The sequence below is a fragment of the Borostomias antarcticus genome (assembly GCF_949987555.1).
Source record: "Borostomias antarcticus genome assembly, chromosome: 3".
In the NCBI taxonomy this organism is placed as follows: domain Eukaryota; kingdom Metazoa; phylum Chordata; class Actinopteri; order Stomiiformes; family Stomiidae; genus Borostomias; species Borostomias antarcticus.
The window spans coordinates 26,039,079-26,065,707 of NC_140236.1; the positions used below are offsets into that span (position 1 = coordinate 26,039,079).

Genomic DNA, 26,629 nt, shown 5'->3' on the forward strand with positions numbered 1-26,629 from the left:
AGTGCAACCTCCTTTTCTATTAAACCATTTTACCTGTCTGAAAGACCAGGCATGTTTAGTATTCAGAAGACAGCCCAGTATCACTCACTATTATCCTTGCTGTAAAAGAATGGGAAGCATGACTCCTTTCCTTTGACTATGCAATTAATGAAGAGCGTTTCATTAGTTTCCCATCCAAGGTCAGAAGCGCAACCACACTGGTCCGTATACCCTGTAGCAGCAGTGCCATCTGCTGGTGAGGTAGTGCTATGCTTTCAAGATCTCCACGTCAAACTACACCGTTAAACCCCATGGACACCTTGGACATTATCTTCCACTCTGTCATCATCTCATCATGACACACACAAGGCAAGGCAAGGCAAGTTTATTTATATAGCACATTTCAGCCACAGGGCAATTCAAGGTGCTTTACATGAGACATTAAAAGCATTAAAACAAAAAGCAAGACATTATAGACATTTAAAACAAAAGGCAGGACAAATTAAAAGCATTAAAACAAAAAGCAAGTCATTATAGATATTTAAACAAAAAGCAGGACAAATAGAATACAGGAATAAAAGTTACAGTGCAGTATACTGATAAACATAGCTCCTCTTAGAAAGCAGTGGCAAAAAGAAAAGTCTTCAGGCTTGTTTTAAAAGAACCAAGAGTTGCAGCAGACCTGCAGTTTTCTGGAAGTTTGTTCCAGATATGTGGAGCATAAAAACTGAATGCTGCTTCTCCATGTTTTGTTTTAACTCTGGGGACAGAAAGTAGACCTGTGCCAGACGACCTGAGGGGTCTGGATGGTTCATAGCATATGAGCAGATCAGAAATATATTTTGGCCCTAGGCCATTCAGTGCTTTATAAACCAACAGCAGTATTTTAAAGTCAATTCTTTGACAGACAGGAAGCCAGTGTAAAGACCTTAGTACTGGTGTGATATGCTCCACTTTCTTAGTCTTAGTGAGGACTCGAGCAGCAGCGTTCTGAATCAGCTGCAGCTGTCTGATCGATTTTTTAGAGAGACCTGTATACATGCCGTTACAGTAGTCGAGTCTACTGAAGATAAACGCATGGACAAGTTTTTCCAAATCCTTCTGGGACATAAATCCTTTGATCCTTGATATATTCTTAAGGTGATAGTAGGCTGACTTTGTAATTGACTTAATGTGGCTGTTGAAATTCAGGTCTGAGTCCATGACTACACCAAGATTTCTGGCTTCGTTTGTGGTTTTTAGCATTACTGATTGAAGTTGAGCACTGACTTTTAATCGTTCTTCTTTGGCTCCAAAGACAATTACTTCAGTTTTATTTTTGTTTAGTTGGAGAAAGTTCTGGCACATCCAATCATTGATTTGTTGAATGCACTTACTCAGCGCTTGTATGGGATTATAGTCTCCTGGTGATATAGTGATATAAATTTGTGTGTCATCTGCATAGCTATGGTAACATATTTTGTTGTTTTCCATAATTTGAGTTAGTGGGAGCATGTAAATGTTGAACAGAAGAGGCCCCAGGATGGAGCCTTGGGGAACTCCACAGGTCATTTTTGTCAGCTCAGATTTGTAATTGCCTATAGACACAAAATAATCCCTGTCCTTTAAGTAGGATTCAAACCAATCTAACATTGTACCAGAAATTCCCAGCCAATTTTCCAGTCGGCCTAGTAGTATGTTGTGGTCTACCGTGTCGAACGCAGCGCTGAGATCCAGTAATACTAAGACTGAGATTTTTACACACACACACACACGTAATTTCCTCAGCTCACCTCAGGTAACTCCCAGAGGCGTACAGAGGCCAGAGGAGGCAGGCAGCTCAGATGAACAGCGGAAGGAGGGGGAAAGATGAACAGCGGAAGGAGGGGGAAAGATGAACAGCTGAAGGAGGGGGAAAGATGAACAGCGGAAGGAGGGGGAAAGATGAACAGCGGAAGGAGGGGGAAAGATGAACAGCGGAAGGAGGGGGAAAGATGAACAGCGGAAGGAGGGGGAAAGACAACTGCACACATTACAGAGACACCAATAGAGCTGTTGAAAGACTGATTTCTTACCAGTGGTTTTTTTCTATTATTATGATTATTAAGAAGTACAATTTATAACAAGTTCACTGTATTATAAGCATGTTAGAGACAGTCTTTAGATAAGATGGATGGGCATAAGGAAGAGCTCTTGGATCAGTCAGTGAGCCATGCTATAAACAAATATTACATGTGATCGTGTTCATCTAAAAAATGTGTAGAAATGATGGATAGGTGCTAGGACGAAAAACTCCCAGGTGGTGGCATTTGAGCCTGACAAGTGCAGGATGCATTTCTGCAACAACAACAACAACAACAACAACAAAAAGGTTCAAATTCCACAACAGCTAAATGTTTCTTCTAAAGTAGCTTAATTTGAAAATCATATTTTAACATGATGGAAGACCATTGGGGGACCATTGGCTCAGAGAGATGCAAGCTCAGGTTTTTTTCCTGCAATGTGTGTTTGGATCTCACTCAGTGTGGCAACTGGCCCAACATTGCCCTAGGAACGTGCAGATTACTTTCTGTGTATTTGGATCCCAACCTCCTGTGGCAACAGCTCATGGGAGGAGATATTGGTTTGTCTTGTATGGGGAGAGGGAGTGGGGGGGCGAGAGGACAAGAATGTGGAGCCCGATGGGACAAATGACAGCGTTATTGTCCCTTGAATCGAATAAATGTATCATGCGTTGTTAAATACAGATTGAAATGAAATAGTCCTCACTGTTTTAGTACTATTTATTGATTGTATAATTAATGTCTCTGACTGCATCGTTGGAAATAGGGGTTGAAAATTAGGAGGGATTTCTGAGTTTCTGGGTTTAAATCTAAAGAATGAATGAAGTCTGATCAGTTGGTAAAATGATAGCCCCTCAAATAAACAATTTTATGTAGGCTACTGCCTCTGCTGTGGCTAATCCAAAAAAGCAGTTTGCAGTTCAGACCGGTCAAACTGAGAAACGTAGCCTACATTATAAGCAACGGCAACCAGATTGTCAGAGAAACCTAGTAGCCTATTGCCCCTGTAGCAGTTCTCTACTGCCCCTCATGGTTGCGGGTTGTAGAATTATTTTACCGCTGCTGACACTGTCGTTGTTGCTCTCACCACGTGGCAGGGCGAAGGATTGAAGTTTGGCTGACTGTAGCTGACTGCTAATTATGGGAGAGGCATTGTAGGATTATGTGGGATTCAAACCTCAGAGTGCAATGAATGCATGGTACCTTCTAGGCATGTTACCTGCAATGTGCCACGCATACGCTTGGAGCTATAGTCGATCATCATAATGAAGCAACAGTGCATGAATACACAGCAGAAACATCACCTGCATTTGAGCTTTGAGACACCCTGGAGCTTTGAGGTCAAAGCAAAGCTTTCAACATAAATAATCATTCAGGGTAACAATGGATTCAAATTGTTTTCTATTTTAAGGCACATTGACGTTTTCACTGCCATTGTACCCATGAGTCTTGGATAGATGTATATGTGAGCGTATGGGGTATCTATCATCATTTACACTTACTTGCCGTTAGGCAGGGTTGCGATATATGGGACTCGAACCCGTGATGCAGGATCTCAGGACTCAAACCCTATGCTTTCACCCAGGAGCTCTGTTGTCTAGTGCTCATCTGTCATATTCAAATATTTCAAGGGAATATACTGTACACAATACACTTAGCATTTTCATTCAAACTGATTTTGATCCTCCATTCATGCATGACATAAAAAGATTTAGCTGTGGTGAGGCTGATGTCTCATCATGGTCCGGTCATGATCACAGTCATTAAACTAGAAATGGCGGAAAAAGAGCACAGACCTCCGGCCATGCATGCATTCCGTTCTTCTGTGCGAGTGCACGTGCGTGGGAGCAGGACATGTTTGGCATTTCTGCATCTGTTAGGTCGAGAGCTTTGTGCCAGTCCAAAGCCGTGTTTCTGTGACCTTCTGAGATATGGCCGTTTCAATTCCCCCCTTTGACAATGAAGGGGGGAGTCGTTCACTCCTGAACAAAAAAAATGAATGGAGGTGAATGGCCAGCCATGTTTGGGTGGCTCGTGGACCCACTCCATGATTCAGATCCATTAAAAAATGTAATGAGTTCTAAGGTGGCCCATGCTACACCCGTCTACCAAGTTTCATGAAAATTGGTCTGGAAGTTTTTGCGTTATCCTAATCCAAAAAAATGGAGGTGAATGGCCGGCCATGTTTGGGCGGCTTGTGGACCCACCCTGTGATTCAGATCCAGTCCAAAATGTAATGGGTTCTAAGATGGCCAATGATACACCATTCCACCGAGTTTCATGAAAAGTGGTCTGGTAGTTCTTGCGTAATCCTGCTCACGGTCAGATGGACGTACGAACAAGCAAACAAAACGAACACACGCCACTGAAAACATTACCTCTCGCCCTGCACCGTAGTTGGGGCAGAGGTAAAAAACATGAAAATGACACAATGGTGCACCAGTATTAAAGCTTTCTGTTTATTTAGAAGTACTCCGGTTTGGGCGGTATACAAGTCCATTTGATAGTAAGCATGTTACAGACATACACCTTTTCAGCATCTGATTGAGTGATGCAATACAGGTCCATCAGGTGCAGATATATTCAGCCCTGTTCAGACAGTATTGACCACAGGCTTGTCCAATGACAGACAAGCATGGAACCACCCACCCAATGAGAAGCCACATTGCTTGAAGAGAAACCAATCACCTTGTTCCCACCTCCATATTAAATTCCTACAAGATCATTGGATGTTGGCCCATGCATATAACGTATATTGTAAAAATATAACATTTTGAATAAATACTAAATATATTTAAGAGCAAATGTCAGACAACACCAGACATATATATATTTTCCCACAATACTGTATCTACAGGTATCCATATACTGGAGGTATCCGTAGAGGTGTCTCCTGGTCAAAGTTGTCGTTAACAGGAGAGACATAAGCACCACTTCACCTTGTACAGTCAGTACACTACAACACATCTGCTTGGACAAAGCTATCTTTTAAATGGACCATTCGCATAACCACTTGACAGTTACGTATTTATTACAGGTAGGTAGGCAGGTAGAATTTCTATGATAGTTCTCCATCCACTTCAAATTACCTTCAGCTAGTTTCTCGGTACAGAAGAAGACATAGAAGAGAGGTGTAAGTATGTAGAACCCTCACGGTCATTCTACTATCGTTCTACTCTGGCACTGTGACAATGCTACCGTGCATACAGGCGGTGCCCTCGAACCCTGGTCCTTTGATGGCACGCGCAGGCTTGCTACATGGGATCTGGAATGTGTCATGGTCTGACATTCTTTGTGCATTATGTAGCCGTAGGTTGCGTACATGATTTGAATTTTGTAACATACAAGCAGGCAGACGAGAGATACATTAGATTGGAAGAGAGAGTTGTAGATTGTTAAGAAGTAAACAGTATTACAACATACTGTGGTAGTAGCTTTAGGGGAATCATTGCGAGCAGGTGTTCTATTGGCATGCTGCACCTTTCTGTACAACCTTCATATTGGAAGACATCCAATGGCAATGGACAAGTTGGGGAGATGAAAGCATGGCTTGGGCAAGATTATGTACAAAGACAATGTCCACTAGAGTAAAACAAAGTGCAATACAAAATAAATACAGTTGGCGTGAGCATCGTATCTGATAATATTCTGTTGTGATAAAATTCAGACTTTATGATTTCAATAATGGCTTACGTCCAAATACAAAAGAATAATAATGTCAATGGTATAAAATGCAGAGAAAACCACATCTCAAAACAATAATAATGGCAGGTTTTTGAAGGTAGATCATGTGCTTATAGATTTGCCTGAAGAGCTTTTTGATGTTGGGGAGAGCAGCCACCTCCAAGCCCCTCCCCCATCCCCTGCCAATCAACATGGTCGCCGTGGCATCAGCCAAGCAGTTCATATTAGACCTCCCACGGAATGTGAAGTATGTGGGTTATTTTCCTTTTCTCAGGCTCAGTGGACTGGGGTCTGATAGGCCTGTGAACCCTTGGGGGGAGACAGTGGCAGTGAGGTGAATACAGCCTTTGTCATTCGGGGTACGGGAGGGCCCTGGGTCAGGAGTCATGGGGGTCCGAGGGGGGGGGGGGGGGGTAGAGGGGTGGCTGGCTTACTGGGCGGCAGTGGTGGTGGGCGGGTCGGAGGCGCTGGCGTCAGAGTTGGCCTTCAGAAGGTCAACTATCTCACTGTGGGAAGCCTGGACCGCCACAGACAGAGCAGTCTGCCCATCCTGTACAGAGAGAGAGAGAAGGTCCCAGTTATACGACCTCAACACTACAGACCAAAAGAGAGAGAGAATGTCTCAGTTATACGACCTCAACACTACAGACCAAAAGAGAGAGAGAGAATGTCTCAGTTATACGACCTCAACACTACAGACCAAAAGAGAGAGAGAATGTCTCAGTTATACGACCTCAACACTACAGACCAAAAGAGAGAGAGAGAAGGTCCCAGTTATACGACCTCAACACTACAGACCAAAAGAGAGAGAGAATGTCTCAGTTATACGACCTCAACACTACAGACCAAAAGAGAGAGAGAGAAGGTCCCAGTTATACGACCTCAACCCTACAGACCAAAAGAGAGAGAGAGAGAGAATGTCCCAGTTATATGACCTCAACACTACAGACCAAAAGAGAGAGAGAAGGTCCCAGTTATACGACCTCAACACTACAGACCAAAAGAGAGAGAGAGGAGGTCCCAGTTAAACGACCTCAACACTACAGACCAAAAGAGAGAGAGAGAAGGTCCCAGTTAAACGACATCAACACTACAGACCACAAGAGAGAGAGAGAGAGAGAGAGAGAGAGAGAGAAGGTCCCAGTTATACGACCTCTACACTACAGACCAAAGGAGAGAGAGAATGTCCCAGTTATATGACCTCAACACTACAGACCAAAAGAGAGAGAATGTCCCAGTTATACGACCTCAACACTACAGACCAAAAGAGAGAGAGAGAATGTCCAGTTATACGACCTCAACACTACAGACCAAAAGAGAGAGAGAGAATGTCCCAGTTATACGACCTCAACACTACAGACCAAAAGAGAGAGAGAGAGAAGGTCCCAGTTATATGACCTCAACACTACAGACCAAGAGAGAGAGAGAGAGAGAGAGAGAAGGTCCCAGTTATACGACCTCAACACTACAGACCAAAAGAGAGAGAGAAGGTCCCAGTTATACGACCTCAACACTACAGACCAAAAGAGAGAGAGAATGTCCCAGTTATACGACCTCAACACTACAGACCAAAAGAGAGAGAGAGAAGGTCCCAGTTATACGACCTCAACACTACAGACCAAAAGAGAGAGAGAATGTCCCAGTTATATGACCTCAACACTACAGACCAAAAGAGAGAGAGAGAGAGAGAGAGAGAGAGAGAGAGAATGTCCTAGTTATACTACCTCAACACTAGACCAAAAGAGAGAGAGAGAGAGAGAAAGAGAATGTCTTAGTTATACTACCTCAACACTACAGACCAAAAGAGAAAGAGAATGTCCCAGTTATACGACCTCAACACTACAGCCCAAGAGTGTCACAGTTTACCTCAACACTACAGATGAAAAAAGAGAGAGAGAATGGCAATTTTCTGTTCTTCCACAGCTATGAGTTATTTGACTGTATGCTCTATGTCTTGTTACAGTAATAAAATGGTGCACTTACTATTGGTATCCAGTCAGTGGCAGTGTTGTGCTGTTTTCAAACGCTAAACTAGATGTGTGCCTCCCTGTTTGGGTCCACATACACAGAGGCGTATGCCTATGTGCAGTACATATACGCGCTTCTATCTACCCATGAGCGCTTGGGAGTGTTCACGTGTCAGCGTGTGCGCGCACGTCACCTTATCCGCGAGGCTGGCGTCACAGTGGGCCGAGTCCAGCAGCAGCCTGGCGATCTGGGCGTGGCCGTGTTCGCAGGCGCACATGAGGGCGGTGGAACCGTCGCGGTCCTGGATGTTGACGTCGGCCTGGCAGATCAGCAGCAGGCGCACCATGGCGGTACGGCCGTGGCTCACGGCGAGCATGAGCGCCGTCTGACCCGCCTACGGGCAGAGAGGGAGAGATGGGAAGACAGGAGAGAAACAGAGAGAGAGAGAGAGAGAGAGAGACGGAAGGGGGGCAGGTGAATTAATAATGAAATGAGTAGTACGGTACAGTAGGTTACCGTGTTCTTAGTGTTTGCATATGTAAGTGTGTGTGTGTGTGTGTGTGTGTGAGGGGGGGGTACCTGACTGGCCCGGGCGTTGACGTCCCCCTGTCTCAGTAGTTGCAGGGCCACCTCCATGTCCTCAGAGCCATCAGCAGCTGTTAGAGAGGCCAGCATCACTGCGGTGTACCCTGCCTTGTTCTGGGTGTTCACCTCACACAGGCCTGCGGCACACACACACACACGGACACACACGCACACACACACGCACATGCACACACACACACACACACATAGACACATGAATCCACGGTACAGATAGATCGTATGGGGGGTGGGAAGTGCCACGTTTCGCAGGTGTGTGTGAGTGTGTGTGTGTGTCTATAGACACACACACGCACACACACACACACACACACACACACACACACACACACTCACACGCACACCTTATCCTTGCAAAGACATAGTTAGGGAATCAGCCAATCAGATCGCTGGGATTTGCATATATCTTTAGCAAAGATAAGGTGTGCGTGTGAGTGTGTGTGTGTCTATGTGTGTGTGAGTGCGTCTATGTGGAACTTAGTGAAAAATTAGACGCACACACAGACACACTCACGTTCATTTATTTGTTTGTTTACTCGAGTGGGTGGAATGTGCCACGGTTCGCTCACTGCGTTGAGCGTGTGTGTGTGTGTGTGTGTGTGCTAAGCTAGTTAGCAAGATGGCTGCGCGTGACGTACTGACGTAATCGGCCGCGCTGCGTGCAACGTCATCTGCGTGCGTTCCAGCTGGACAGGACAAGCAAATTTCCGTCTTCCCAACGTAAACAGGTAAAGCTTACTACAAATATAGCCTACAGACAATCCTAATTATATATCCTTGCTAGTTAGTGTATACATATCCTTGCTAGTTAGTGTATAACTAGCTAGCAAACTGACTAACTAACTAACTAACTTCTGTGAGCTAAAGCTAGTTCGATGATATGTTTAGAGATCCGTTTGGCAGCTGACGTTAGCTAATTTATTGTTGTCCATCTGTCGCTTGACTTTTGACTCTTAGCTAATGTAAACAAAGACGCGGCTAGATGCTAACGTTAGACTGTTTGTACAGTATATTTCTATATTTACGTTTATGAAGTGCTGTACCGTACATTTCAGGCCATGGGTATTCTGAGTGACTCTTCAGGCGTTTGACCATCCTGTGAGGGAAACAGGCCTACACCTCGAAAAATGCCATGATCGTTTAAGGTAAAATTATATAGCAATGACTGTATTATCCTGTGACACAATGTACTATTGAGCTCATGGGACTAGATATTACAACAATCTCTAAGAAATGGCTAACGTTACCTACAGTGTCACCCTGTCTGACCAAGTGAGCCTGTGCGCCACTGACTGTCTGACCCCCTGCCTCCCTCCGCTCAGGGAAAATGCCAGCAGCACTGCCTGCCTGGAGTCGCCCTTCAGACCTGTGAAGCTTCCTGGACATCCCACGCTCGCGCCTGGTCAAGTACCCACTGTTGCTGCGCTAGATCCTCCGACGCGGCCGGCATGGAGCAAGCGGTGAGCTCACAAGCACACACACTGCAGGGCTGTGTCCTTAACAGTAATACTTAATCCACGCCGCGGTCTATAACCCGCATCCCTCTGTGTGTGTGTGTGTGTGTGTGTGTGTCCAGATCGTCATCATCCAGGGCGTGCTCTGCCATGGCCAGCTATGCAGCAAGAACGGACAGGTGAGCACACACACACACACACACACACACACACACACACACACACACACACACACACACACACACACACACAGCACACAACACAGATCGGATCAGATGAGGTTTATTATACCTAATCTAAATGAGGCTGGTTTATTGACCTGTCTACTCTTCTCTTCCTCTCCCCCCACAGCCAAGAACATCTATAGACGCAGACACACACACACACACACACACACACACACACACACACACACACACACACACACACACACACACACACACCTACGAAACGTGGCACTTCCCACCCCCGGGTGTGAAAAGTGCCCTTTGGTTGCTTGTTCAAGCTTACTTACAACGTGTATGTATGTGTGTGTGTATGTGTGTATGTATATACATACACACACACATACAGACATACACACACGTTCGTGTGAACAAGCAGAGCTCACTGCAAAACATGCGCACATGCGCGGTAGTCGATCGCGCTTTAAATGAATGGGGGAGCTCACGTGACCGAATGACTATTTGCGTTGTGAGTTGTGAGCTCAGTGGCGCGTGTATGTATGTATGTGTGTGTGTGTGTGTGTATGGGTGAGATCGAACATAGCCTACATACATACATACATACATACATACACACATACACGTTCGTTCCAACCAGCGCAGCTGTATGTGAAACCGCTTGCGCATACCATCGCGGTAGCCACCGCACTTCCGCGTGACGTCACCGAATGCTCTGCCGCTGTTTAGAGAAGAGCGTGTATGTGTGTATGTATGTGTGTGTGTGTGTGTGTGTGTGTGTGTGTGTGTGTCCCCTAATCCCCATAATCAGTGTGTGTGTTCCTGATGAGAGAGTCAGACGCGGGCGACATTCGCAAAAGTTCATTGATCCCGCGGCGCGAATTTTCTCGCCGCGCCCGGTGTGAACACAGCCCTCCCGATTGAGCATTATTGTAGGCCAATTAAAATAAAAAATACTAAAATGTCTCCAATAATAATATTTTCTTTTCATGTTTCATGTATTATTATTATTATTATTATTATTTTCTTTTTTTTCTTTTAGATTTTTATTTTTTTATATATATTTTTAAGTTATAGGTTAGGCGCAGGCCTATTCATGACAGGCCTAAAAAGTGTTCAAATAAAGATATGTTCCAGATAGCAAATTAGGAGTTAAGCAACATTGAAATATTGTTAGGGGGAATTGAATATTGAATATTGAATCAATGTTGAAATGTTGATGAAACCACTAATAGCCTACAATGTTAATTCTATGACATCCTTTCAACATTTAACGTTGAACAACCATTGATCTTCGGCCATAACCAGAAGTCAACGTTTTTGAACATAAATCAAAATATTTAATCTGGATCAGAATGGTCTGGATAGGATTAAATCTCAAAATTGGGTATTTAAAACTAGGACGTTTGATCCTGATCCTACAGTTGTAAAGTTGGGATATGGTAGGCCTATACCCAGAACCCTGATGAAATGCTGTTTTGGGTTATTTAAAAAGTCCAAGGTGGATTATCCTGATACTGCAAGGGTGGATCAAGCATGGATTCAAGGTGGATGTAGAGAGATGTAGGACACATGGCACGGTATACTATGCCGACCGTCAGGCTGGACAGAGGGATACTGGCACCATTCAATTAGTTTTCTTAACTTTACTGGAAAACTGAACAGATTGTGCAACCTGGAATGTCAGATAACAAAAGAAAGCCTAGGCTACATTAATTCTCATCATAAAAGATGCCGTACAAAATCAAACAAAATACATTTTAATATTAGGCCTACACAAAGCACAAATACTGACCGTGGCTTCACTCCCTCACGCACCTTCATCACATATAGATATTCCTACTGATCACTAGACCCAACCAATTCCCAGTTATATGTAACGCAAAATAATTTTACTAATTATCATCATGATAAAAAAAATGTGTGTGTGTGGTGACAAAACTTTGTGTGTGACTTTTTTTCAGGGAGAATAATACATGACACACGTGCTTAACAAAATAACTTAAGCAATAGTTAGAACAGACTGATGGTTATGACCTGCTCAAATCATGCAATTCTGGCTTTATATGTAGCCTATTCCATAATGCAGCTGGATATGAATCATTATGGAAACTGACTTTCATTTCCAAATTCTATTACTTTGAACAACATAGGCATTTCATTAGTCATTTAGCTGACACTTTTATCCAAAGCAACTTTAATTGCTTTTATAGTGAATTCTCAAATGCATCTTTTGTCTAAAACAAGTGCTAAAACATAATCTCGTGCTGAAGGCAAATTGAAGAATATCAAAATAAATAAAAAAATAATGGTGAGGGGTCAAAATACAAGTGGTATGATCCCGGTCAATATTTCCAAAGACCTCAGTTCAAATCTAGATTCTGTAATCCTGAGCCCTATACTACGAAACAGTTTTATCCGTATTACGAAGGTGGTTCACTTTTCACCGTGCTATATCACTGTGGTAATTTATGCTGCCGAGCTAACCTGCTCCGGGGCAGGTTAAATTCCAGATTATGGATCAAAATGTATGAAGCACTGCCCGCTGACCGATCAATTCACTTGGAAAAAGGTATAGGCCTATGGACGTTAAGATTCTATATGGAACTTCAGTGTGCGAATTAAACAATAATCTGCTGTGCGCGAACAGCGAGAGATTCTTAAGAAGACTTTTTACAAACCGACAAAACCCTCTTTGGCTTTCCCCGATATCATATTAAATTTTGCAGAATGACAGCTGCTTGAGCCATATTTTGCCTTGTGCATTTAGTCATAGACTGTAGGCTATGCACTGGCTTGTGTTTTATTAGTCTACCTGCAGCTTCGTGTAGGCTGTGGGTGATGCGGAGAACCAAGTAAAAACACTCATATTTTTATTCAATTTTCAAATCTTTAATGTTGATTTATTAGACTATCATCCTGTTCCTCAAAATGCAAAATACAATGCTTATAGTAATTGAATGAATTAAGGTTATTTGAATAATCTATATTATTCCCAGTTTTGCTTCTTTTAATCCCTTTGGGCCCAATTTGCTTTAATTGGTATACTGTTAACTCGGTGTTTTCCTGTTTTAGCATATGGACCAATTGATCCAAAACCTCCACAGAAATCCCTGTCTGTGAGGGTCCAGCCACATCTTTTTGCCTCTACATGCTAAGTAATAGAGGCTTGTTGTTTTTCAGAATTATACATAAGTTGTTTCTAGGATGCATCTATGCAGTACGGTCAAGGGCTGGCTCTTCCAAGAATGAATTATAAAAACACCCTGGTACTATATTGTAGGCCTACAGTAAACACTAAAGGTCTTTTGTTTGGTGGTTCCACCCCTGAAAGGTTGTAATTGGCCGGAAGTGGGCGGTAACAAGGTTTGTTTTTCCACCACTTAACCTCTTCACCTCGCGTCTGACTCGAACCTCAGATGTTTGTCAAGTATCTTGTTTGGAACGACTTGCCGCAGTAAGAATACACTCCAAAAGCATAAGGTAAGATGCGATTGAACGTTAATGTCGATATAATACAAGATCATTTTCACGACTTGTCTTTTAGGCTAGCTAATGTTACACACCGCTGTGTGCACAGCGACTCTAAGTTAAGTTAGCTAGCGCTAATATCATCGATAACTATCCTAGTCTGTATAATCGCTTCCATTTTATGTGTTGAAGTTGGCAAAGTTTGTGGACTGGATTATAAAGATTGTGCTTTATTCAAAGTACATTCGTCATTGACACATATTCACACGGCGCTGTTGTAGTGTTTGCTAGCGAGCTCCCCCACAATGCATGCGACACAAGATGGCGGCGCCCAGGGACGTGGCTATAACCTATACTTAAAGTAATTTTCATCAGTAAGGATGTAAAATATGATAACCATTTGGCTGTCTTGGTTTAATTTTCTTTGTGTTTGTATCAATGCGTTATGGACGTTTTGTTTAAAACGAGTATACCCAAAAAGTTCGCGAGTTAGTTGGCTAGGCTAGTCTAGGCTAACATGGGCTGCGGCCTTCCTGTAAGCGAATTAGCGAAACGTAGGGGAATGATCCGCCCTAATCTCTGATTGGTTAACTCAACCTCGCCTGGGGGCTCGCCGTTTCGGCAAGCCCCCAGGGTTCGAACTCAAAAGTGAAGGCCTGTTGAGCCGCGCCATCTTGGCAAATTTCCTCGCGCGTCAAATTTGCCAAGATAGCGCGGTTCAATAGGCCTTCACTTTTGATAGCGGTCAGTGAAAGGAGTGGCTGTATCCAGTTCTATTAATACATCCATGCCTTTCGCAAATTCGCTTCCTGTAAGCAGACTAGTGACTTGCCGCTGGCACGAAGGACAGCGTAGGAGCGCCCTCTACTGGGCTGACAGTTTACAACCTAAATCATATACCACTACAGTATTTGAAAACCCCGACTAAACACCATCTGTGTTGAGGGAAGTAAAATGAATGTGCAGCATACAGTAAATGTGATTGACATTTGACCCAAACTAAACAAACAACAGCTCAGAACAGCCAACTCTTCCATGTCATGTGACAAAATGTTGTGTATTAATATGATTATGGGCTGTTTGATGATTGTGGGCCTACAACTTTCTAACTGGTTATGGTTACTCATTCCTAGGGTCTGTAACACACCACCAAGGACAGGCTTCAAGTGAGTGTCTGCTATTGGACTGCGACGCTAGCAATGGCTGGGTGAGTTACAATGGGTGGACATGGCCCTTCTCTTTCAATCTGTTGTATTTAACTCAGATTCCATTTCAAAAGGTATCAAACCCACATTATAGCTTTTAGAGCGACCAGTTGTTTGGTTCGTTTTTGTAGGGGAAACCCTGACCACCCCCATCCCATACAAAAGGCTTTCATTGCAACAATATATTTGTCTGTAGTAACTTGAATTAGAGACGGTACAACACCCCAGTCCTTGTTTGTAATCAAAACTGTAACATTAACCTCCTATTATTTCTGATTCTTTTGAAGTCAACAGATGCCGATACCGACAGAGATATTGGAAGAAATTGGAGAACTATTGAACAGATTGGATGAGCAGCTTCAGCAATCGCCTACAGATCTCGATCATTTTCAATATCGCCTGGAGAACACCATCCATATTCTTTCAAGATTTGCTACCACAGGAACACTACAGCACGAAGAGGAAATCTTCTCCCAATTGCACACAGCCCTGGAGAAACTGGAGAACCTAAATGTGACTGTTCCTGTTCAAAGAGGGACATCTTTTCGGGTCGTCACACAAGAGCAACTCGAATACCTCCTGGAGCAAAACTTTAAAGTTAGAGAAATTGCACAAATCATCTCTCTAAGTGTCCGCACCATTAGGCGAAGAATGACCGAGTATGGCCTGTGTGCGCCAGACCTACAGTGGTATGAGTGACCAGGAACTTCAGGAAAAGGTGTTGGAAGCAATAGCCAACTGCCCGAACATTGGCTCCAAGATTGTCAGCGGTTACCTCATATCCATTGGTCACAGGTGAGTGATTGTATAGTGAATTCTTCTCATTGAGCCGCCTAGACAAATTATTATCTTATTATTTACTTCACTGACCATGTGCTGTTGAACACCTTTCCATGTGTTTTTAGGGTGCAGCAGCAGCGAATAAGGGAGGCACTCAGAGCAGTAGATCCGGTTGGGACTGTGCTGCGTGGTCTTCAAATACATACCACCCCAAGACGACCATACTCCGTACCAGCCCCTCTGTCCCTCTGGCATCTCGATGGATACCATAAATTAATCCAGTAAGATGCCAATATCAGATTTGAACAATTTTGCATGAATTCCCTTTCAAGTCCTCTGATTTCACATGACTTAAAAATGACACAATACAGTGAATTTTTTTTCCACAAAAAAAACTTGACACAAAAGAGCCATCTTGGCGAATTAAAATATATTTATTATACATTTAAAGTTATTACTAATGGGTCTTGGGGACACATGTCAAGCTGAAACATGAGCATATAACATCACTGCCTTTCCCTTATAAAAACATTGGACCTTGTTGAGTAGACTAGCCTTACATGCATGCCAGGAGTAGGTTTAAGTCGGATTGCTTAAGCTGTCTTAGTCCGTCTGAGACTATGGAGTCATGGATTGTACCTCATTAGGTACAATAGGCACAGAGGCAGGGGTGAATTACTGGAGTGAATCTTGAGACAAAATAATGAAAGCGCTTTCATCTTGAAGATCAAGGGCCCTGCCATCCTTTTCTCTCATGATGAATGAACATGGTGAAACTTTTGTATTGGTGAAAAAAATACATGGCTATGATGGGCTGTAGTTTTCTCAGTTTAAATTGCATCCATTAACGTTTTTTTATTTTTTTTGTCAATTCACAGCTGGAGAATTGTAATACATGGGGGGATTGATGGATTTAGCCGGAAGATCATGTTCCTGAGGGCCAGCAACAACAACAGGGCATCCACCGTTCTGGAGTGCTTCATTGAAGCTGTGGATGCCCATGGGTTGCCTGCATGTGTTCGCACTGACAAAGGGGGAGAGAATGTCGATGTGGCGAGGTACATGCTGGGGCATCCACAACGTGGACCTGGTAAATATTGCCTTCTGTTTTTGAATCATCATCACAAAATGATCATGTTTTGCAGCAACACTTGGCAAACTAAACATGTCAGTAAAAAAATGGATAGTACATTTGCTTTGTACCCCACTGATTGACACAACTGCGTAGTGTGCCGTAAAACACTAATATTCCACCACCCCTCCCTTCTCCTCCCAACTCAGACCGAAGGTGCGTCATAACTGGCAAGTCTGTCCACAATCAGAGAATAGAACGCCTGTGGCGAGACTTGTGGTGCGTGGTGGTCGGCAACTATTATGCTGCCTTCCGCCACCTGGAGGAGATTGGAGCCATGGATCGTGACCAGGACGCCCATCTCTTTTGCCTCCATTTCGTGATGCTTCCAAGGCTGAACTGGCATCTTCGTCTGTTCAGCCAAATGTGGGACAGACATCCGCTGTCTTCCGAGGGAAACAGATCCCCCCAGCAGCTGTGGGTGGCTGGACAGCTTCTCAATATGGAGCAGATACCCGATGAGGTAAGAGTGGCCATGCAAAAATAGTTCATAAAATGCCTACACAACTTCTTCTGTTGTCAGATGTAAAGTGATGTCAGATGTACTGGTGGGGATTTGCATCCCCATTTCAAGAAGCATGTTTTAGACATTTTTTCTAAAGGGTAGGACATGTCTACAAGGAGCGCCCTAATTATAATTTCTCGGTAATTGTTTTGGATTAGATGGATTACCCCATTTACGGAATCGACTGGAATGGGCCAGCTCCATCCCCTGATGCACGGGAACGTGTGGAGGTTCCAGCTCTTCCCCCAGCGCTATCGGTGACCTACGAGAACCTGCTGCAGTCGAACATCGACCCCTTCCGGACGAGCGAAGTCTACGGAGTAGACATATACCTGGAGGCTTTGAGCATGCTCCAGGCATATATGGCTGAACACTCAGGTGAGATGTAAGGCCATTCAACCACTCCCAGGTTGCCTCTTCAGACATGAATCCCTATCTAGCAAGCTGACACTCTGTTTCTCTCCACAGACCAGTCTGGACAATCTGCATAGAAATCAATTACGACTGGAACATACCTCCTGTATGCATAATTCTTAATAAAACTTGCATTGCTGATTGGATGTCTAGTTTCTTCAAATTGTAAACAGAGACAACTTGTTTACTGACAAATGTGTTTGCTTTTTTAACTACCATGTAACAGTGAGGATCCAAGTAGATTTGTGAGCAAGAGACACGTTTGCCAACACTTTTTAGATGTCAGCTCCAGTGATGACTAGTGACCCCTGCCTGCAATACAAATTCAGCAACAAGTTGTGGCAGTGTTGTCTTTATACCACATCGCAATGATATCAGCTACACTAGCTCTGCATACATGGCACACATTATCCAAGCTGGGTTGTTTGTTGTGATGGACTTGGATACATAATTGTATTTTTCTGGCAAACCAGTCGTTGAAATGCTACAGTGTGATCGTGGGTACCTTCCTTCATTACTAAGCGTTATAATACTATGTGACATAGTGTTAAGATGTCTTTGACATAAACAAATGATAAGAAATGACATGTTCTACAATCTCTACTATTGCAATGCATCAGTCTGTGTAAAGCTGGCTGATGGTGTCAAGGTCCTGGCTACTAGCTGCCTATCGCCTCCCTCGGTCCTCACTCCAGCTCAGCTCCTCCCAGCAGGTAGAGCTGGACGTTCATCTGGCAACTCGGGACACCTCCACGACAGAAAACAAACTGCAATTCTCCTTCCTCCTCTGGGCTGGGTCCCTCAGGGGCATCACTTCACCGCTGCAGCTGGATAGTACTTCCCTGAGCCATGACCATGAGGTTGTTGGAGTCAAATCTGAAGGCTGGTACACAGTCCATCTATAACATCAAAAACAATCTGTAGTTGGACCCAACAAGCACTGTGATAATAGCACCCAAGTCATTACTGCAGAGCGTTCATGCACATGTATATGGCTAATGTAAATGTAAAATAATGTAATGTAAATGGGAGATAGTTACAAAACCTCTACTCTCGAATACAGCATATGGAAAATAATAATGTACCTCAATATTGCAATAGACACTTTATAACATTTACAAACCATTAAGGCTAGAGGGAATAACGCGCTCCCCTCTGATCACAGGCATACACTATAACATTAATAATGGAGGCTGGTGCTGAATGAGTAACGTTACTGCACAGGGAATACAGTTGTGACGTGATTTTAGCCAAATTTCTCTAGCCAAACTGTAGAGTAATGGAGCTAGCTAGATACAGCTACATAATATACTGAGTTGAATTCGCATAACGTGACCATCTCACGTTACCCACAATCTTGGTAGACACTTCGCTAGCCTAGGCAATGATGTAACGTTAGCTGGGAAGCTAGCTAGCTTGCAGTAAAAGCCGATACATCTAACCACGCAGATATTCATATTTTTAGTGCTATATTTACCATAGTCGTCTTCATTCTCTGAAGCGATGTATCGAAGTCCTTCATTAAGCGAGTCGAAACAGACACACACACAGACACACACACACATACATACACACATACACGCTCTTCTCTAAACAGCGGCAGAGCATTCGGTGACGTCACGCGGAAGTGCGGTGGCTACCGCGATGGTATGCGCAAGCGGTTTCACATACAGCTGCGCTGGTTGGAACGAACGTGTATGTGTGTATGTATGTATGTATGTATGTATGTAGGCTATGTTCGATCTCATACATACACACACACACACATACATACATACATACACGCGCCACTGAGCTCACAACTCACAACGCAAATAGTCATTCGGTCACGTGAGCTCCCCCATTCATTTAAAGCGCGAGCGAACTACCGCGCATGTGCGCATGTTTTGCAGTGAGCTCTGCTTGTTCACACGAACGTGTGTGTATGTCTGTATGTATATACATACACACATACACACACACATACATACACGTTGTAAGTAAGCTTGAACAAGCAACCAAAGGGCACTTTTCACACCCCATACCCCCCATAAGATTGAACCAAGAGAGAGAGAGAATGAGGTTGAGAAGTGAGTGTGTGCGTGTGTGTGTGTGTGTGTTCGTGTGTGTGTGTGTGTGTGTGTGTGTGTGTGTCTGTACCGGTGTCCAGCAGCAGTTTGACCACGGGGAAGTTGGGGTGGGACACGCTGTAGTGTGTGTGTGTGTGTGTGTGTGTGTGCATGTGTGTGTGTGTGTGTGTGTGCGTGTGTCCGTACCTGTGTCTAGCAGCAGTTTGACCACGGGGAAGTTGGAGTGGGACACGCTGTAGTGAAGCGCCGTGTTTCCATTGCCGTCCGCCAGGTTGACGATGTAGCGCAGGAGCGTCGGCGTGGCGACGCCCACCGCCCTCAGGTAGCGGGTGACGGTGTCGGACAGAGAGTCCTTCTGACTGGACACCCGGAACCACTCCTGGTACAGCACCAGCAGAACCTGCCTCTGGCGGACGCACACACACGCACACGCACACACACACATGCACACACACACACACACAAATGTACACACACACACACACGCACACACACGCACACACACACGCACACACGCACGCACACACACACGCACACACACACACAGACACGCACACACACACGCACACACGCACGCACACACACACACGCACACACGCACAAATGTACACACACACATAGAGATGTAAAGGTATGAACATTTCACCAAAATGATCACGGTTATCAGTATTATCACGGTACAGTAGAACCTGGAAGATCCGAACCTCAGAGATCCGAACAACTCGGTCAACCGAACAGGGTCAAAACAAGAAATGAGCACCAAACTAACGGCGCCAAATCCTGACAGAAAAAGTAATGGTAAAATGGCAAATGTAAAACGCAAAGGGGTGATGCTGACGATTGAGAAAAAGGAGCAACTTTGAGCACTACTGCTAGGGAGTACAATGTGGGAAAGTCAACTGTGTCTGATATAAAACGAGACCGGGGAAAATCTAGAGGTTTGCAATGGAGGCTAAAGACAGTAAGATTCTGAAACGAAATAAATACATGATAGGCTGTTTATCCTATAGGCTATATTATTGGATATTTGTTTGTGATTTAAATAGGTTATGCCTATTCTGAAGGCGACTAGGCGAGGGGCTAATAGGAGGAGTTAATTTGCTTCAAAATAATGGAAAAGGGATTGTAGCCTATGGTTATCTGAGTGTGCGTAAGTGCCTTTTCGATTCAAATAGAGGTGTCGTTTTTAACATACAGTGTATCAAGAGAGTTACAAACATTTCAGAGATCCGAACAACCGTCATTCCCGGTGGGTTCAGATCTTCGAGGTTCTACTGTACGGTTAAAATATGCTGAAAATGTTCAAAAACTACACTCTGAAAACTCTGAAAACCACAAATAGTTTTCAAATAGCAACACTATGCACTTTTTGTATGCATAAAAATCTTGGAGACTGTTGATAGCTTTGATTGATGCAGGACAGTATTTACAGTAGAGTTTTTCAAAGCATGGTAATAGTGAACATGGTTTTAGTGATCATTTTATCGCGATACATTTAATAAAATTTTATCACGGTTTATCATTAAACCGGTCATTGTTACATCCCGACACACACACACATAGAAGGTGGGAATGAATGAGGTAGGCCTGTACCAAGCTACTGCATACTAAACGCAACTGAATGAAGAATGTCCCTTGGACCAGTCATTTCATGATGACACAGGGAAGCATCTTCAGGGCGGCCAAACTTACCATGTCTTTGTCGGGGGCGGTCACCTCTCCCATGTGATCCTTGATGTAGTGACACGCCTCCATGAAGTCCTTATCTACCGTCTCTCTGAGGACGTACATCACAAGCATTCAGAACACGTTTACAGTGCAACTGTTACAGTATACTGTAGGCAAAGCACCTGTAATTGGCAAATCACAACCCCGATATTCTCAGTCGTTACAGCGAACTGTCTGAATATGTTATAATGTATGAATATTCCAAATCCAATGTAGGCTACAGTATATCACAAGAAAGCTTTCATGGTGACATTTCTAAGAGGACGTCAACAGCAGCTCCCAATTTCCATGGATGACACACGGCAAACATGACACCACTTGATTGCACTGCTGGAAATAACCCCCCCCCCCCCACACACACACACACACACACACACACACACACACACACACAGCAATGCCAACAGCAATGCGGAATGCATGATCCCAAACCTACTCCATCCTCTCCAACACACACTGACCCCGCTTCCTCCCCACCGCAGGGCCTGCTGTTTGAGACCGGGCCAAGCGTCTGCCGCGCCCTCCCTCCCCCCCTGCCCCCTCTCCCCCCCCCCCGCAGGGCCTGCTGTTTGAGACCGGGTCAAGCGTCTGCCGCACCCTCCCTCCGTCCGTCACGTCCCCCCCCTCCCCATCCCCCCCCCCCCCCCCGTCTCCGGGGCAGATCCGCGTCGGATCATCGGCACACGCGTGTCCGGGGCAAGAGAGCACGGGGAGCCCGCCCCACCGACCTCTCTCTGCACGGAACGATGCAACCGTACGAAAACTGTACGACGCCTCCTTCTGATGAAGTCCCTCGGGCTACGCATGAGTGCCACCTCTGGTATGAGGTGGTCGTGACTGGGAGGCGGTGGGGGTGGGGCATGACTGTGTTTCTGAGGGGCCCAGTGGGCGGAGCTAGCCGGGGTGATATTAAAGCATCACTCAGCACCTGTCTCATAGTGTCTGGCTGTGCCCGGGGGCCGGGGGCCGGCAGCTGGCCACGGACAAAGACGCAGATTGTGTCTGGCTGACATCAGAGATCAGCAACGCACACACGCCCCGGAGAGGAGGAGAGAGGAAGAGGGGGGTAATAACACAGGGGTAATAACACAGGGGTAATAACACAGGGGTAGTAACACACAGGTAATGCCGAGTGCCTCATCGAGACACTGAGAAACATGGCTGGCTCAACGTTGGTAGTTAAACAACCACGATTCTGGTCGCCGACTTCATATCTTCTGCCTCGCAGGTGTGACGGTGTGTCCCTCAGTTCACCCCCCCCCTCCCCCCCTCCCCCCCCTTCACCCCCCCTCCCCTGAGAAAACACTCCTGTCTCTCACCCCACCTCACCCCCCCCACCCAACCTCCCCTGAGAAAACACTCCTGTCTCTCACCCCCCCTCCCCTGAGAAAACACTCCTGTCTCTCACCCCCCCTCACCCCCCCTCCTCTGAGAAAACACCCCTGTCTCTCACCCCCCCTCCCCTGAGAAAACACTCCTGTCTCTCACCCCCCCCTCACCCCCCCTCCCCTGAGAAAACACTCCTGTCTCTCACCCCCCCCCACCCCCCCTCCCCTGAGAAAACACTCCTGTCTCTCACCCCCCCCCTCCCCTGAGAAAACACTCCTGTCTCTCACCCTGCTACCTGCTCCTCCTGGAGCCCCTGGCTGCTCTCCGGGTCCTGGGGCCCTGCTCGGCCCTCCGTCTCCCCGGCCTGGGCACCTCCTCCCTGGGCCCCAGCCTGGGCACCTCCTCCCTGGGCCCCGGGGCCGGAGTCCTCCCCCTGGGGAGCTCCGTCCTGGATCTTCTCCTGGGCCTCTTCTTTCTCCTCCTGCTCCTGCTGCTGGTCCTCGGGTTCAGAGCTGTCCACCTCCTCCTCTGGGGCGTTGTCCTCCCCACTGGACTCCTCACTGGAGGTGGTCTCATACCTGGACGGACACACACACACACACACACACACACACATACCGTCAATGAAACCGCTCCTACCATCAATGAGGCCACTGAACTGGTTAAAACAACTTTGGGAAGACAGGTCAGGGCCATTCAGCCAATCATAGTAGGTCTTACTGGGCATGCTCAGCCTTGACGACGTTCCCCTATATCAAAACAAGCCCTGGTGCCAAACATCAAAGAGACTTAGTGAACACACAGCCTCGTTCACTTAGTGAAAACACAGCCTTGTTCAGTCAAGGCTAACGATGGTGCTGGTGTTTAGGATGTCATGGATGCTTAATGATGCAGTCTGTGTGTGTGTGTGTGTGTGTGTGTGTGTGTGTGTGTGTGTGTGTGCGTGTGTGCGTGCGTGCGTGCGTGCGTGCGTGTGTGTGCGTGTGTGTGCGTGTGTGTGTTCATGTGTTTATGTGTTTTCAGAAGTATGTCCATATGAAGGGCCTTCTATGGGGTGCTTGAACACTGCTCCTTCATTGATGTTTGTGGAGACGCAGGGGGCAGTGGAATTCCCAGAATTCCAGAGGGCTGGGTAGGGGAGGGGAGTGAGCAGGGGGGGTGTGGAGAGAGGAGGTGTGTGTGGCTGGGGCCAGTGTACCGGGACCAGGCACGAAGCCAGGGATGTGTCGGAGGGTTGTAGAGGAAGGAGAACATGCATGGAGTATCTAAGCAAGGGGAGAGAAAACACAAGGCCTTCCCTAGTCAGTAGAATGTGGCCTTCAGACTGATGACACTGTGCCACATTCAGAGAGTGAACAGTTTGGATTCACACAGCTGATTAACATGTACCTGGCACAGGTTGCTTTTTCTATATTGAGGCCAGAACGTTGCCCGCTTGTGGCATTTTGGTTAATATCGGCCTTTAAAAAACAACAACTGTGAACTAGTTCATGTACCTCGCGGCAGTGAAAGATTAAAGTGAAGGATGTTTGTGCATGGTTTTACCTCAGGGGCAGCAGGGAGTAAGACTATGTCTGTAAATGGCGTTGATGTGTGTTGATGAGTCGAGCGGGCTGCTGTCTGGCCTGGTGTGTGTGTGTGTGTGTGTGTGTGTGTGTGTCAGGCAGGGGGTAATTATAGAGGTACTAGCTCAGGGTGAGGGCTAACTCAGGCAGCAGGTAGCACATTGCTAACAGTAGCGCTAACGCTAAACCAGCCAGCTCTAATCACATGGCCATGAGACGAAGGCTTTGTTCTCTCAAGCAACCTCTGCCATACAACTCACATTTCACCAGCATCAGAGAGGGAGAGGGAGGGAAAGAGAGAGAGAGGGAGAGAGAGAGAGATGTAAGGAAAGTTCAGTGTGAGGGCACTATGACAATTGTAGCATGAGTAATGACAGTATATGTTTTCTGAGCGTCATCGTCTCTTTAGATAACACGATCAGACATCACTATAATAATCCTCCAGAGAGAGGGAGGAGGGAATGGGGCAGCGAGCATAGAAAGGGGAGCACTGTGAGCATAGTAGGCACATGCACACAGTGCACACAATACTGGCTCATGGTCTGAAGTAGTAGCAGAGTAAAGCATGGTTGGGGGTAATATAGATACGGGAAGTTTACCCTCCATTGACTCCAACAAACTTCAAGTTCTTCTTGGCTCCTCCGTTCCCCTTGTCTGCCCCCTCGTTCTTCTTCATGATGGACTTGAGACCTGGGAGAGAGAAAGTCATCGGGCCTCCGGGAAACAGGAGTGTGTGTGTGTGTGCGTGTGCGTTTGTGCGTGCGTGCCTGTCTGTGTCTGTGCCTGTGCAGAGAATATAGTCTCACACACACATGCACGCACAAACAAACACACCAACTCATACATAAATAAGACTATAGTGCAACATCCGTAGGGACAAGACAAGGATAGCGCAGCAGTATTTACACTCAGCAGTCAGCAAGAAAATTACATTCATCTGAACCACTACGCTCAGTCAGTGTCAGCTCTCTAAGTGTACGTGCCTTCTTGAAACCATACACACACACACACACACACACACACCGCTAGAGGTGTACATGCTCTTTAGAACGGCAGGACCAATCAACATCACCACAGTCTGGTCTTGCACTCCTCCAATTTACCCCACAGTCACTCTGACTAGCTTAAGGCCAAATGGGAGTGTGTTTATGCTTGTGTGTGTGTGTGTGTGTGTGTGTGTGTGTGTATGTGTGTATGTGAAAGAGAGAGAGTGCGACTGCAATCTCATACGTGCATGTCTATGCTTGTGTGCTTTGGCTCGAGCAAGTGTGTGTGTGTGTGTGTGTGTGTGTGTGTGTGTGTGTGTGTGTCTGTCTGTTTGTTTGTGTGTGTCTGTCTGTTTGTTTGCATGTGTGTGTGCGTGTGTGTGTGTGTGTGTGTGTGTGTGCATGCGTTGGGCAGAGTACATGGGGGACCTGGAGGACACAGTGGAGCCTCTGGATGCAATTACAGGCCAACAGAGCTCATCAAATGATGTGGAAACCCTCAGCTGGCACACACAGGGCTCCCCAGGGCCTCGCTACCAAGACACATTCCACTCAGCCCAATGAGATCAGCGTGAGAAAACAACACCGCTACGTCAATAGGAACGGCTGGCATCATATAGGAAGTAGAAAGGGCAGTTCTAATGTGATTAGGTGTCTATGGCCAGGGCTATTAAGATTGATGGGGTGAGGGAGAGTTGCAGGCCTAACGTGTGTGGTAGGCGTGGATACTATTTCCAATATTCTGCGGGATGAGCCGGCGTGTTTCGTAAGCAAGGTAATTGAAGCCAGACGACCTCTGGAATGCCCAAAGACGTTCCCCGACGAGAGCGAGGCTGGGATACAGAGAGCGCTGGGTCAGAGTCAAAGTGCGCACACATTATGCATACTTTCTCACTGAAACTATGAACTTGGTGCAGGAGAGACTAGCTTCTAGGACAAAATGCTGCATGGGACGGGGGAGGGGGCAAATGTATATTTGATCCGTTCTTGGAGGTGGTCCAACAACGTAATTCAGCCCAGCTCTGCAACATGTGTTCTACCTCCGGCCATTTCAACCAATAGGCACAGTTTGCAGCCACGCCGGCCCCTGGCCAATCAAAGTCGATCGAGTTCGAGTGCGGGGAAGCCCTGTGATCTGGCGCCGTGTGGACGCAGCTATGAGCCCAGACAGGAAACAGCCAGGAGACAGGAGATAGGCAATAAAAACACTCCAGATTAGGTTTATAGCGTGATCTAATTTGGCTGAATACTGTAGAGCTTGAGAGAGAGCTGGCATTGGATCAAAAGGAAATAGGTCGTATGAGAGTGATATCAATGAGTGGCATTCAGAGAATCGATGGAGACTAGGTACTAGGGGATATTGCTTTATATTGCTTTTTTGAGGTGGGTATTTTATATTACTGTAAAATCAGCCTAAGATCTTAGTGACCATATCAACATGAACATGGAATTTAATTAGTACCCACATTTAGAAAGCCAGATGTGAGAGTTATGACATCCCATAATACCAGGGTAATGTTGTGATTGAATATC

General features: G+C 45.7%; 1 protein-coding gene across 2 annotated transcripts in view; it reads right to left on the bottom strand.

Annotated features, from left to right (window-relative positions):
* Positions 1-4,478: 4,478 nt before the first annotated feature.
* kank4 (KN motif and ankyrin repeat domains 4) overlaps positions 4,479-26,629 on the bottom strand; it is a 34,511-nt gene continuing 12,360 nt past the window's right edge. For both annotated transcript variants that reach the window (XM_084435854.1, XM_084435853.1), the window contains exons 4-10: positions 24,710-24,800; positions 22,833-23,123; positions 21,181-21,265; positions 19,675-19,894; positions 8,253-8,395; positions 7,867-8,067; positions 4,479-6,255 (exon numbers count right to left, since the gene is read on the bottom strand). In XM_084435854.1, coding sequence (XP_084291980.1) covers positions 6,136-6,255; positions 7,867-8,067; positions 8,253-8,395; positions 19,675-19,894; positions 21,181-21,265; positions 22,833-23,123; positions 24,710-24,800 — 1,151 coding nt within the window. In that variant the 3' untranslated portion in view covers positions 4,479-6,135. The remainder of the gene's footprint in view (positions 6,256-7,866; positions 8,068-8,252; positions 8,396-19,674; positions 19,895-21,180; positions 21,266-22,832; positions 23,124-24,709; positions 24,801-26,629) is intronic.